This window comes from Danio rerio, chromosome 15 (genome assembly GCF_049306965.1).
Source record: "Danio rerio strain Tuebingen ecotype United States chromosome 15, GRCz12tu, whole genome shotgun sequence".
NCBI lineage: Eukaryota > Metazoa > Chordata > Actinopteri > Cypriniformes > Danionidae > Danio > Danio rerio.
In genome coordinates this window covers 31,958,089-31,971,926 of record NC_133190.1, presented here as the reverse complement: position 1 = coordinate 31,971,926, position 13,838 = coordinate 31,958,089, and the positions used below count along the sequence as shown (strand labels likewise).

The 13,838-nt window shown below is 33.5% G+C and overlaps 1 protein-coding gene across 12 annotated transcripts in view; it reads right to left on the bottom strand.

Moving 5' to 3' along the window:
* The window catches only part of gdpd5b (glycerophosphodiester phosphodiesterase domain containing 5b), a 96,698-nt gene that overhangs the window by 16,930 nt on the left and 65,930 nt on the right, over positions 1-13,838 (bottom strand). For all 12 annotated transcript variants that reach the window (XR_222296.5, XR_222297.5, XR_011006479.1 and 9 more), the window contains 7 exons: positions 13,572-13,631; positions 13,207-13,305; positions 11,169-11,262; positions 8,462-8,607; positions 3,177-3,259; positions 1,666-1,816; positions 249-470 (listed from right to left, as the gene is read on the bottom strand). Coding sequence is in view for 5 of the 12 variants with exons in the window: in XM_005157743.6 (XP_005157800.1) it covers positions 249-470; positions 1,666-1,816; positions 3,177-3,259; positions 8,462-8,607; positions 11,169-11,262; positions 13,207-13,305; positions 13,572-13,631 (855 nt within the window). In the remaining 7 variants the exon portion in view is untranslated. The remainder of the gene's footprint in view (positions 1-248; positions 471-1,665; positions 1,817-3,176; positions 3,260-8,461; positions 8,608-11,168; positions 11,263-13,206; positions 13,306-13,571; positions 13,632-13,838) is intronic.

Here is a 13,838-nt window from a genome sequence, read left to right as displayed (position 1 = left end):
TAATGTCGTTCTCTTCCTCAAGAATGATCAAACTATGTATACAGAATGTGATTATAGAACATTTTAAATTTGCATATCAAATATGGTAAATATGATGTAAGTAACTGTATTCACAGCTAGGTGGCGTGACTATACAACCACATAAAACAGGAACAAACATTAGGATCATATCCTGAATGCATTTATTTCAACCCTAGGAAAAGGACGATGATATATAAAGCATCAAAGTTAAGTCCCTCCAAACTGACCTGTCCTTGTGGTATTCCTGACCCTAGAACAGTGTCCAGGGTGAGGTTGACCCAGTCGTGGTGGTGCGGGTGATTGACTGGTGGTCTGTGCACTGTGAATAAAGCCGAGCTCTTGTACTTAGCTGCAAGTTTAAGCATCTGCTCCAGGCTGCACACAGTCTGGTTTCCCACAGACCAGCGTTCAGTCGTTGACATGTACTGCACAGTCCAGAAGGGATCATCCTGCATTCAGAGACATCACTTTAGACCATAGACCATTTTGAAGGAGGTAAACAAAAACAATGGTCTCAACGTATATCCTATTTTACATCTTTATTTTCTATAGCTTCTGAGAATCCAAAAAGAGCCACATTTTGATAAATAATGCTATGATAGCTGTTTTAACATTAAGTTATGACTGAATTGCCTCTTGTTACAGTTATGAAATAGATTTTTAACAAGCAGAAAACGTCCATGGGCCAATGACATGATATGGTCTATAGGCTATTACATACTTATTCGGCCCCTATGAAAAAAACACTTGCAAAGAAATACAAGCTGTACAGTTAATTTCTACCCTATTATGTTTATTCAACTGAGATTTGATTTAGTATTTGGGAATTTAATTCATGGTTGTGATTTGCAATTGGTGGATCTTGTGATTGACAGACTGTCCTGCCCCAATGTGAGTCAACTGATTATTGTATAAAAAAAAAAGAAAGCAAAACAGAAGGGAAATGACTTTAAATAAAGATTATGTTTTTTTTTTAAAGAAAATAATATTGTTTATGGATGAACCATAATAAATGCAGAAACATTCAAGTGCTAAAATAAACTCCTAGTTGACTAATATTCAGTCTATTAGCCATTATGGACTAAATGCAGGGTTATTATATTTATTTAATTATGTGCGTACATGGAGGGAACATGGTTTAGGTTTTAGGGCTGAGAAATAATGCTATCTTTAACATTGTTCTATATTAAAGAGAAACAATAAAATAAGGTGACTTTTTGTTTTGCTTTTAAAGATAAATAAGCAAAAAAAAAATAAATAAAGTAACAGCAACTGACATTTTAAAAATATTATTGTAATTTTTATTAGTGGTTTAGCTTTTTTATTTTTTTGCATTTTTTCAGTAAAAAAATGTGTTTATTTCTATCATTATTTGTATAATATTTGTATATATAACATAACTAATTTTAACATATTAAAAAATAACAAAGTAAAACAAAAATATCTCTTAATGTAAGTTTAATTAAATTAATATATTTTATTTAATTCCTTAGATGCAATTTAATTTATTTAAAATAAAATGTTTTTACTATATGTTTTTATAGTGTATGTTTTTACTATAAGAACACCGCTTCATTGCTGCCATTTAAATAAGTCCAATTATTTTGACATTTCTGCTTCAGCTGTATTGTAGGCATTGTCTACCTTTAGAAACCACTGGCCGGCATTGAGTGTGCTCAGATCAGTCCAGTTGAAAAGTGAAGCATCCTCATACTGTCTCTCTGGAAACACTCTCCTTACATTGGTGGTTCTCCTCAGCGTCCGGTCTCTCATGAGGAATGGCACACCATCGAGACTACAGCCCAAGCACAGTTACACAGGAGTATATGCGATTAGACAGCACTTAGATCGCAACGGAGAAAGCACTTCCATTAGGGCTCAACCTGGGTTTATTCAACGATAAGAGACCGAGAATAAAACTGAGGAGTGGACTTTAGCTGTGATTGGCTGAAAAATATCTCAATGCACTTACTGCAAAAGAGGGATTTTCAAGGAATAGATGTAGTATTATTATAATACATTATTATTAATTTGGCAAATGCCTTTTTACACAGAACAGCCCACAATATGAGGTTAAATGCCTTGCAAGAGTGCAAGTAGATTGAACCTTTGGGTTACCAGCCAAGATATTTAACCTCTAAGCCACTTAGTTTATTTAATTTAAATACATTTTTATACCAGTACCACCACCTTACAATTCAATTTCGCCAGATGTTCCCAGTCATAGCAACACGTGAAATGGGATTTTTTTTCATAAAATAAAAAAGTAAATAAATAAATAAATAAATAAAAATAAATAAAGTAAAATAAAATAAAATGTAATTAAAATTTTATTAAACTAAATTAAATTAAAAACTAAAAATTAAAATGTAAAAATTAAAAAAATTATTAAATCTATAAAAATAAAATATAAAATATGAAAATAAAATAAAGAATTTAATAAAATAAAATAAAAAAGTAAATAAAATATCAAATAAAACATGAATTTTAAAATATATGAAAATAAAAAATAAATAAAATCAATTGAATATTTAATTAATATCATGAATTGTCCATTAGTGAATAGTATACATTTTGCTTTATTTGTACTATTGTACTATTACAATACAACGAAAAAAACTGAAAAAGAGAGCCCTAAAATCCTAACAAAAGTATCATTCTCAAATGAAGTAAAACAGTATTTTCTGTGTTAACCAACATGATGCCTGGAACTCTTTCCAAAGAGTATCACTTGTATTTTTACTCAGGCAGGAAGTGCCTAAAAAGCCAGGAGATGATATCTCTATCTAAAAAGCCTGAGTGATGACTGACTTTAAGTGAGATAAATTACAACACAACAGATGGACAGTTTCTGCTCCATTATCTAAAGATGCGTGTTAAACAGGAAGAATAGATTACAGCTTAAGGGTGAGCTTCTTTGGAAAGTCTTCCTGTCTCTTCCAGCGTTCAATTACTATGCACTCTGTGGGTAAGAGACGTCACAACCACAACCTCTCATTACAGCCGTCTCACACTGACATACAGCCATTCACAGGCTGAAACAAACACGGTGGCCCTGAGCCTTTAGACACACACACAAATACTGTACATATGCTTCAGTATAATCTATTGATTGAACCTGAGAGGAGAAGCAGACAGAATGAATGTATAAATACCTGATGGTCACATCGGTCTCTAGTCCACTAACATTTCTCTGCAAAGCTCTGTTGAAGGATAAGAGAGTGTTCTCAGGAGCCAGCTGAACAAGAGGAAGAGAAAAAAAATGTAAGTATAAAAATATGCACAAAAAATATTCATTCATTTGCTCGTCGGCTTAGTCTGTTTATTAATCCGGGGTCGCCCCAGCAGAATGAACCGGCAACTTATCCAGCATGTATTTACGCAGCGGATGCCCTTCCAGCCGCAACCCATCTCTGGGAAACATCCACACACACACACACACAACGGACAATTTAGCCTACCCAATTCACCTGTACCACGTCTTTAGACTGTAGGGGAAACCGGAGCACCCGGAGGAAACCCACGCGAATGCAGGGAGAACATGTAAACTCCGCACAGAAACGCCAACTGAGCCGAGGTTCGAACCAGCGACCTTCTTGCTGTGAGGCGACAGCACTACCTACTGTGCTACCGCATTGCCCGCAAAAAAAAACTATAATATATATTTTTTATAATAGAAAAAATAATATATTTGAACCTATTTCTATACTATATATTTGTACTTGTATTTACTTTTAATCATAAACGTATATTTTAGATTTAACTGTAGAAATCTAAATCTATAAAATACACTATGAGTTTTCTTTATTTAATTTACTTTAAATGCGTGTACATTATATATAAAATATAAAGTTAATTATATTATATGTTACATCGTAAAAGACAATATAAGCAACACAAAATACAAATAACTATGATGTTATTAACTGTGCTATATCTATCCATTCAACCATCCATCCATACAAACACATATACACTTGAAGTCAGAATAATTAGAAATGGGGTGAAAGGGGGGATTCTTCCAAAACGAAGATAGAGCAGTAGGAAGAAAACGATCCATTTATTGTAAACTAGGATCACTCTGATTGGATTATTACCTATTACATATGAGCAGCCAGTCGTGCTCAATCATATTATGTGCTCCTCTCGAAATTAGTTTATGAAATTTCACTTGTTTTATTTTGGCTAGAAAAAAATAGTTTTTTTTTTTTTTTTAACATTTTTTAGGTCAAAATTATTAGCCCCTTTAAGCAATTGTTTTCGATAGTGTACAGAACAAAACATCATTATACAATAACTTGCCTAATTACCCTAACCAGCCTTGTTAACCTAATTACCCTAGTTAAGTCTTTAAATGTCACTTTAAGCTGTATAGAAGTGTCTTGAAAATGTCCAAAATATTATTTACTTAAATCATGGCAAAGATGAAATAAATCAGTAATTAGAAATGGGTAATTGAGACTATTATGTTTAGAAATGTGCTGAAAAAAATCTTCTCTCTGTTAAACAGAAATTGGGAGAAAAAATAAACAGGGGGCTAATATATATGTACATTAAATATGTATATATTTCATATAACTGGAGTCTTATCTGCTCAAACTTAATGTACTAAGTATGACAAAAGCTGAAAATAGAACAGTAAAAAAAGCACACACGGCACCAAGAACAAAGTATTACACGTTTGAATATCATGAAGGTGGGAATGAAAAGATTATAGTTAAAGTAAAAAGCGAGAATCTTCTCACCCCGAAGCTAAGCGGTAGCTTAAGCTCTTCCTTGTTATGGATATGAATCAATAACTCATCTCATGGAGGTTGACTGAGTGCTCGAGGGCCACACACACAAAATCTACAGCTCCTCTGAGCTTCATGCTTACGCAATGACATGCAAGCAGCAACTTGAGCTATCAAATGGTCTAGAAGATCTACTAGTGCATGTGGCAAACACAGAAATGCTGCTTTTAAGGCACAGGGAATATATTAAGGATCAACAGCATCCGCATGTGTCTTTGGAGAGCACTTATGGTTAAGACACTCATCTCTGCTTTTCAAGCCAAAACTGCACCTCTGATCTTCAGTTAGAGTCTAGGGTGTTGAAAAAGCTTGTTTATGGGTGTTTATGGCTGTATCTATGAGTGGCAGAGGACAATTACTGTAAGTTCTTTCGAATGGATTTCACACTAATAGGCTAGCTGGTACATTACAGAACTCTACTAAAAGCAAGCCACCAACAAGAATGCAGAGATGGTATTATTAATTTAGTTTTTTGCTTATTTAGATGTAGCCATATTTAGAGGTGGACTCGATTTTTATGTGAAGGAGATAACAGTAGATAAATTTACATTTGACAGATCATTATAATCCAGATCAAATAAATGACCTGCCAAACAAACCCTGCAAAGTTACCAACGGAGCAAATAAACTGGTATTTTGGTTTAAAAATTAACCTCTGATACACTGAAAACAATGAATCAAAGATAAATCCATAGATTAAATGACTTTTCTTAAATGCTTGTAAACAATTTTTTTTAAATTCAGCCCAAATAAACAAATTAAGTTGAAAATTACTAAATTGAATTTGTTTAATTAAATTCAACCCATATAAATTGTTTCGTCCACACTACAATGGACTTTAATTTTCTTATACGAAACATACCCTTTTATTTTCTTTTGCTGAATATCAGTTTTAATAATCAATAATGGCCATTCTAAAAAATAACGTACAATAAGTTTATACATTCATTCATCTTCTTTTCGGCTTAATCCCTTTATTAATCCGGGGTCTCCACAGCAGAAGGAACCAACAAAAACCTTTTGCAGTTTGTAAAGATGGTTCTAACATCGTGAAAAAAAAATCAATTAATGGAAACAAATAATAATTTTAATCAGAGCCTGCACGCGCACACAGACACATCAGCAACTTTTGTCTATTTCATGGAAAGATCATCATACATAAAAACATTACATAATAGGAACAATTTCATTTTTCAATAAAATATGATAGACGAATATATAAATAAATAAAAATTCACATTTTTTTATTAAAACTTAAATATGATTTTCAATTCTATATATTTGATAAATAACTTAAATTCTTTCTCTTCGATTTATAGCCAGAATATTCTTCAAAACACACACACACACACACACACACACACACACACACACACACACACACACACACACACACACACACACACACACACACACACACACACACACACACACACACACACACACACACACACACACACACCATTCTTTTTGCTTTTTTTCATCATGTTATATACTGAATATTTAATTGCATCTTATGGGTTACAATTATGTTTAATTTGACACAGAATAAAGTAACCTAATATGAATAGTGCCCTGTGGTATTGCCTATTTCAATGTTCTTTGTAAAATAAATAGTTAGTGTGAAATTGGTAAATGTATTTTTTTGGCCTCACCTTCACCTACTTTTTTACTCCCAGTGTTATTTATGTCGATATTAATATTTAGCCGCACCATATTGGTGTTTCGTAACATTTAGTTTTTATGAGGCGAGTTGTTAGCCCAATGCTCAGCCCCCAATCTGGAGGACCAGGACATGCAGACAATTTAGCTTACCCAATTCACCTATACCACATGTCTTAGGACTGTGGGGAAAACCGGAGCACCCAGAGAAAACCCACAGACACGTGGAGAACATGCAAACTCCACACAGAAATGCCAACTGACCCAGCCAGTGCTTGAACCAGTGACCATTCTTGCTCACCATTAGAACAGTAACAGTTTATGCAGAATTACTGTTAAAAAAAACCCAAAGCTACAACTTTATGTAACAAAAATCTCCATGTCATATCATATACTGATAACAACATGCATCACAATACAGCACCATTTATATAAATTCAATCAATGAACAGTTTTTATATACATTGACCACATATAAATGACTATTACTTTTTTATTTAATGTATATAGTTGGACATTTAGTCATTCGAATGTGATCATATTTCTCACTTTATTTGGAGCTTATGGGAAAATCTTTGATGAAAAATGTGGACATGTAAAATAAATATTAATAAAACAAAGCACTTTTCAAAAACTAGTGATTACTGGTCATATTACAGGTCATATTTCTAAATAAATAGCAAAATGTAAACATTCTACTTTCAAGATAGCAACTAACCAACTGCTGTTATTTATGTTTTTGAATTATTTATGCATTCCTGAAAAGCATGTAATATAGTGCTTGTATCAATTATAAAAAAAGTATTACTGTAAACAATATCTTTTCTGAAATCATCACAGAATAAACAATAGAGCATATAATGAAACAACAGACTTTTTACTTTGTCCATACAATAAATAGGTTACACTTTACAATAAGGTTCATTAGTTAAAGGTAATTAATGCATTTACTAACATGAACAAACAATGAAAAATACATTTACTACTGTATTTGTTCATGTTAGTTCACGTTAGTTAATGAAAATACAGTAGTTCATTGTTAGTTCATGTTAACTCACGGTGCATTAACTAATGTTAACAAGCATGGACTTGGATGTTAATAATGCATTAGTAAATGTTCAATTATGATTAATAAATGCTGTACATGTGTTGTTCATAATTAATTCATGTTAGTAAATGCATCAACTAATGAACCTTAATGTAAAGTGTTAACAATAAATATCATCATAAAATTTCACCGGCCAAATTTGAGGTATTCCTTTATCAGAGATTCAATCCCCTCTGAATTAGAACATAAAAATGATGAATACTCTATATTAATAATTGAAAACTATTAATCAATTATGATTAATAAATGCTGTACATGTGTTGTTCATGATTAATTCATGTTAGTAAATGCATCAACTAATGAACCTTAATGTAAAGTGTTAACAATAAATATCATCATAAAATTTCACCGGCCAAATTTAAGGTATTCCTTTATCAGAGATTCAATCCCCTCTGAATTAGAACATAAAAATGATGAATCCTCTATATTAATAATTGAAAACTAATCCTGTCCAAGCTGCTTTAGACTACAAATGCAGAGAGAACTGTACATGAAGCATATTTGCCATTTCAGAGCAAAATACACCAATGACACACGTGATCATTTTGAAAACCCATCATAACCACCAAACCTTGAACAACGCCTACACAGAGATTCTCAGTGGCTCTATCCTGGGTTATATTTAGCCACGACAAGCCAGGGAAAAGAAATATGAGAAAGATAAATGGAGGGAGAGAAAGAAAAAGAGATAGTGAGGGATGGAGAGACACAGGACAGAGATGCAGGAGCAGAGAGAGAGAGAGGGAGAGAGAGAGAGAGAGAGAGAGGGAGGAAGGACTGAACAGCCTCCAGCAATTCTTGATGTAGCCTAAGCTTGATGCAGCATCCAGGGAAGACAGGAAGTGCACAGCTTGCTGCTGATGGTTTGGCAGCTTACCATTGGAGCTCCTTGATGGCCGATGATGGCGGGTGCTGCTTTGAGACTCCCTCGCTCCATGATGCAGGGTGAGGAGATTGACAGAGGAATGAAGTAGAGGGTGAGGAGAACACTTAGGTAGAGGAGCAGAACCATCGCTTGAAACCCTAGAGAACCAACAACTTCAGTTACAACTAGGCCACGGATTAAATAGCTATAAAACCCTTTTTACAGTCAATATGAATGGTGCTTATGTGTTATTGTATCTTCTAGTTGCTAAATGTGTTTAGATGCCATTGCTTAGCCAACACAAGGTCATTTGCAGAGTCATTTTTCATGCTTAAAGGCATAGTTCACCCAAAATAGAACATTTACTTACTATATACTCCCACTTGGATGGTTACAAACCTTAATGAGAAGAATTTCTTTCTTAAATTAATTGCAAAAGAAGATATTTAAAAAAAGGAGCTGAAAACCTGTAAGCACTGACTTTCTTAGTATGAAAAATAAAGTCTATGGTTGCAGGTTTCCAACATTTTTTAAAATATCTACTTAGAAAATATCTACTATCTGATAGAAACAATTTCTAAAAAAAAGTGTGTAAATTTTCATTCTGGGTGAACTATCCCTTTAATGTGCTTTGATGCGATTATTTATATGTTATAAATGCAAGCTAATATACAGACAGATGAAGAGTGCTGATTCTGCATTGAACTCTTGCTCTGCAACAAGAGCATCTGAGCTGAAGAATAGAATTAAGTACAAGTTTATGCTAAAGTGTGCCACTGTTTCCCTTGTGGCAATGCTGAAAACATTACATTCTTGCGTTGCATTATGGATTGCATTCTGACACTATTTTTGGATCGGCAGGCTTGGGTGAAACTAACAAAATCATTGGCATTTAGATCTACTGCTCTAAATTATGTTTTATTAAGCCCCTATCAGCAAATTACATTTTTGAGTGTTCTTGTGGCTCTAAAAAACAAGGAACGATACTGAAAAGTCATGCTTAATTGACATCACATTTTATTTTAAAACGTTTAAACCAAAATCAGTTATTTCAAATTGCAATACTGCTTCACAATACTATGTTTTTGCCATGTACTGTACCGTGCTAAAGCAACCCACCGCGATGGTTAAAGTTTTAATGACCATTAATATTTATGTTTTGGTCTCTTCACCAAGATTCAAAAAGAAATTAAAATAAGAAATATGTGCATAAAACTTTAAAAATATTTTTAAATATATAAATATATATTTCAGAACAAAACTGTTTGAGTGTGACCTCCCCTAGTACCATGCACACACTTAAACTCTTATAGGGATACTAGAATTTGCCAAGATCATTTAGGCCCTGTTTACACTAAAATGTTTTAGTTTTAAAACTGTGTTTTAGAATGAAAACGATCCATGTCCACACTGGGATTTTGGCACTTAGCATTTCGGAAAACATCTCAATCCACACTACACCGCTGAAAATGCACATCACATGACCACCCGCACGTCTAAACTCCATGCAGTCAGCGGGTGCTTTAAGCACACCACCCCAGATTAGAGCAGCGCACATCGCACATTTTATCAAGAATATACCCATAGATCTCATCTCCCCATAGTTGTTAAACGTGATTTAATTAATCTTGCCTCGATCTAACAACTTTTTGGTCTAATCTATCAGGTACAGTAACATGTTTCATATTTTTAATGAAAATAAGAGGCAGTAATGTTACAGGCTCCGCTTTGTTACACATATGCATACAGTGAAAAAGACGGTCATATAAACCGCTACACGAAGCCTCAACATTTTTGGTCTATGTTAAGCTAGTAATATCAAAATGAAAATAGGCAGTTGGTTATCACATTTTTATGATATTAGTAAGATTATAAAAACAAAGAAGCCAGGGTGATGTGAATGAGGTTTTAAAATGCACTGTTCCCTTTAAAATTAAAAAAATTCATAGTTTTTCATATCAAACTTACAAGCGAATGTCTGCAACCACGCTTCCATTTTGAGATGTCTCTGTTTTTCCCCATCCACACTCACAGAGAGCAGCGGCATTTTAAAACCAAAATGGACTCTTCAGTGTTTCCAAAACGCTCAGTTTTCGAGGTTTCAAAACTCTAGGGTAGTGTGAATGGAAGGTGTAACTGTAGCAAAACTTTTGCATTTTAAAACTAAAATGTATTAGTGTAAACAGGGCCTTAGATTAAGGAGTTTTATTTATTACTTGTTTATTTTTTTCTCTTTACAGACAACCCCATACTGTCTTTGTAATACTGTCTGGCTGTCAGTCTTTTATCATCTGCTTTTCTCAGCAAAAAAACTGTTAAAATAAAACTGTTTATGATTGCTAAAACAGTGAATTTAATAGTACCCTATAAGAATTTTATGCAATATTATATTTTTTTCCATAAACACACATCATAAGCTTTAGGAGAAGTATTTTCAAAAGGTCCTGTTTTTACCTAAATGACATAAGCCAGTTTAATCTGCACTTGCGTAAACAGAAATGAGAAATCAATAGTAGTATATTAATTTTCCGCCTAATGCTGTAACACGAAACACCCGTTCATTGACCCAGTGGAGACAGTAATGCGTCTATGTGTGACAGGAATGCATCAATAAGAATGAAGAATTTGTCTGTGTATCCCCTTTAATAATTAACATCTGGTTAATAATAATGTCTAACTCAGAGCTTGATCTTTAAGTGAAGAGGTGGATTCAGCTTACTGGTTTTCTCGGCTCTTGCCACTTGTCCAGCCATCAGCCAGGCTAAAGCAGTAACCGCAGCTAAAGCACCGATGTGCAGGAAGGGACCTGTTGCCTGAAGCAAAAACATGAAAACATTCATTTATTGGAAACATACCACGATAGATACAAGTAAGAAAAGCCTAGAGTATAAAGTTACCTTAAAGTGTCTTTAAAGAAGACTTAAAAGGAAACCTCTAGTATATAATCATACTTTAAAAACCATAAAAACTCAGGTTGAAGTCAGTAGGAAACCAGAAATCATTATGATATGGTTATTTATTATCTAGGAAATACTTATAAATGTTGTTTATTTATTTATTTGTTTTTACAAATGCTTTTTTGTGGAAACCATAATATGTTTTTTTTTTTTTTTCAGAATTATTTAACAAATCAAAAACTATTTCACCTTTATTAGTAAAAGTGTTAATAGAAATAGTTTTTGTAACATTATAAAGTTTTGAAATGGTGTTTAAATGGCAGAGAACGAAAAAATATATAAACATAAATTTCTCTTAGTTAAATTTTTTTTGCCTAAAAGTATTTGAAATATTTCAGATATCTACAGCCATGTGCTCATTATTAAAATGCATTCTTGTTCAGAATAAATATACATTATGAATTGAGCAATAGTAAAAATATATACTGTCATTCTAAATACCGTTGTTCCTAATGCTCCATGTATACAGATGTAACATTTGTTTTAAAGGTGCTGTATGTAGGTTTTTGACTCTTCTAAAGCATAAAAATACCATAATTTGTTTGCAGATATTTAAGAAACATGCCAAGCGAACATTCTTGTTTATCTGAAAAACAGTTCTGAAGTCAGATAATCTGCTTTGAAAAATTGCTACATTGCCAGAACGCTGTCTTTGTTTTGATTCTTTTAACCCACCCAATGCCAGTTAACCCAATTATATTTCAGCACCCCGGGTTACCTTCATGAAAATTTTCATTCCTATTTCATTCATTCATTCATTCATTCATTCATTCATTTATATTCATTCATTTATTCATTCATTCATAAAGGTTCCTGTGACCGAAATGTGACCTTCAGTCGACAACATTCAGACTCCGAAATAAGACGCAGATTCAGAGTTCGACATGAGGTTATTAATTAGCAAATAATATAAATATTACGAACATAAACATTGGGTGAGCAGGTTACATTGTAACCCCATGTCCCAACAACACGCTACGTGATGAGATTTGCAGTGATAAGCAAATTGGCTGTTTGCACCAGACGAAACATTTAAACAGCCATGCAGAAGAACAGAACAGTGCACTCCCTCACAAAATGGTAAGGCTTATAATCTATTTAATACATATTAACCCTGTTTAACATTATTAAATGTACATGCTGAATCACTTATATGTGTGGGTTTGCATTATTTTCCAGTTCTAAAGTTAAACTTTAAATTATTTATTTTATTTAAGCATAGAAACTATGCTTCTGCTGCTTTCCGTAGTATGGCAATAAATGTCATGTAAAATGGCATTTAAACTTGCATTGTTAGCACTTAACGCTGAATAAAGCATGTGGTGTACCTGAGGGGATCATTGTCAGTTTTTTCTGCTGTTAATCTGTGATAAGTAGATGCCGTTTCTAATATATCAATTCAAGGTGTCGGTTAGAACAAAAACTCTTTTTAATATGGTGAATATTCCTTCTATCACAAGCCAGTGATTTTATTCAGAACATGGTTTAAATCAGCCTTTAGGCTCAAGACTTGCTCCTGCTGGTCATCTGGCAACCTGCACTTGCGTTTGTTTTGATCCAGGAATGCAATACCTAGTTCAACAACTGGGTTTCAAACTTAAATACTGCACCTTTAACATGCACATTAGTGTCAATATTTAAACTCATATAACTCATATTGTACATATATACAACACAAAAGCAACAACCTCTGAAAGTGGTCAAATGTAGAAAAAAATCTAAACATTTTATGCTGTCCACTTGTGATTAGATTGAGAAAAATCTTGAAATCAGCTGTAGACAGGGTCTACAAGAGCTTACCTGAAGAGAAATCCAAACTACATCCCATTCCTCTCCCCACATCTGAGTGACAGATATCACACCAATTATTGTGGTGAGCAAAGCGACTGTCACACCAATCTATTGAGGAAAAAAATAGTTCAGTTCATGCAGTTATTTTATGCAAGTCTGCTTAACATTATTCTCAGCAAGTTAAATGTTCCATTCAGTCCATAGAGAAAACACTACTCATATGCCTTTCCAATGTTGTCAGAAAGCCTGAGGGCATAACAAGCTATTTGTGACATTGTGTCAAGGCTAATTTAGTTTGTCTTGCATGAATGGACATGGTTTTCTTTTTTATTCTAAGAAAAAAAAAAAAAAACATTTCAGAGGTTGACAGGTACCTTGTGGACCCAGTGGAGGTTTAACTGCTGCCCAACAGCTACATGGCACAGGGCTAAAATCTGAAGCAGAAAAGACAAATAGCACTTCAGAAAGAATTTAAAATGGACAAAAGGATAAAAGTAACTGCGGCACGAAGCTAAACATTATCATAACTTTAAAATGGTGAAAAGAGATTAAAGTGTAGGTGGTTTGGAGAGCTTTTTGGTACAGGTGCTACTGAACTACCATAGTACGATGGTGATGTTTTCCAAACTGTATTGCAAATA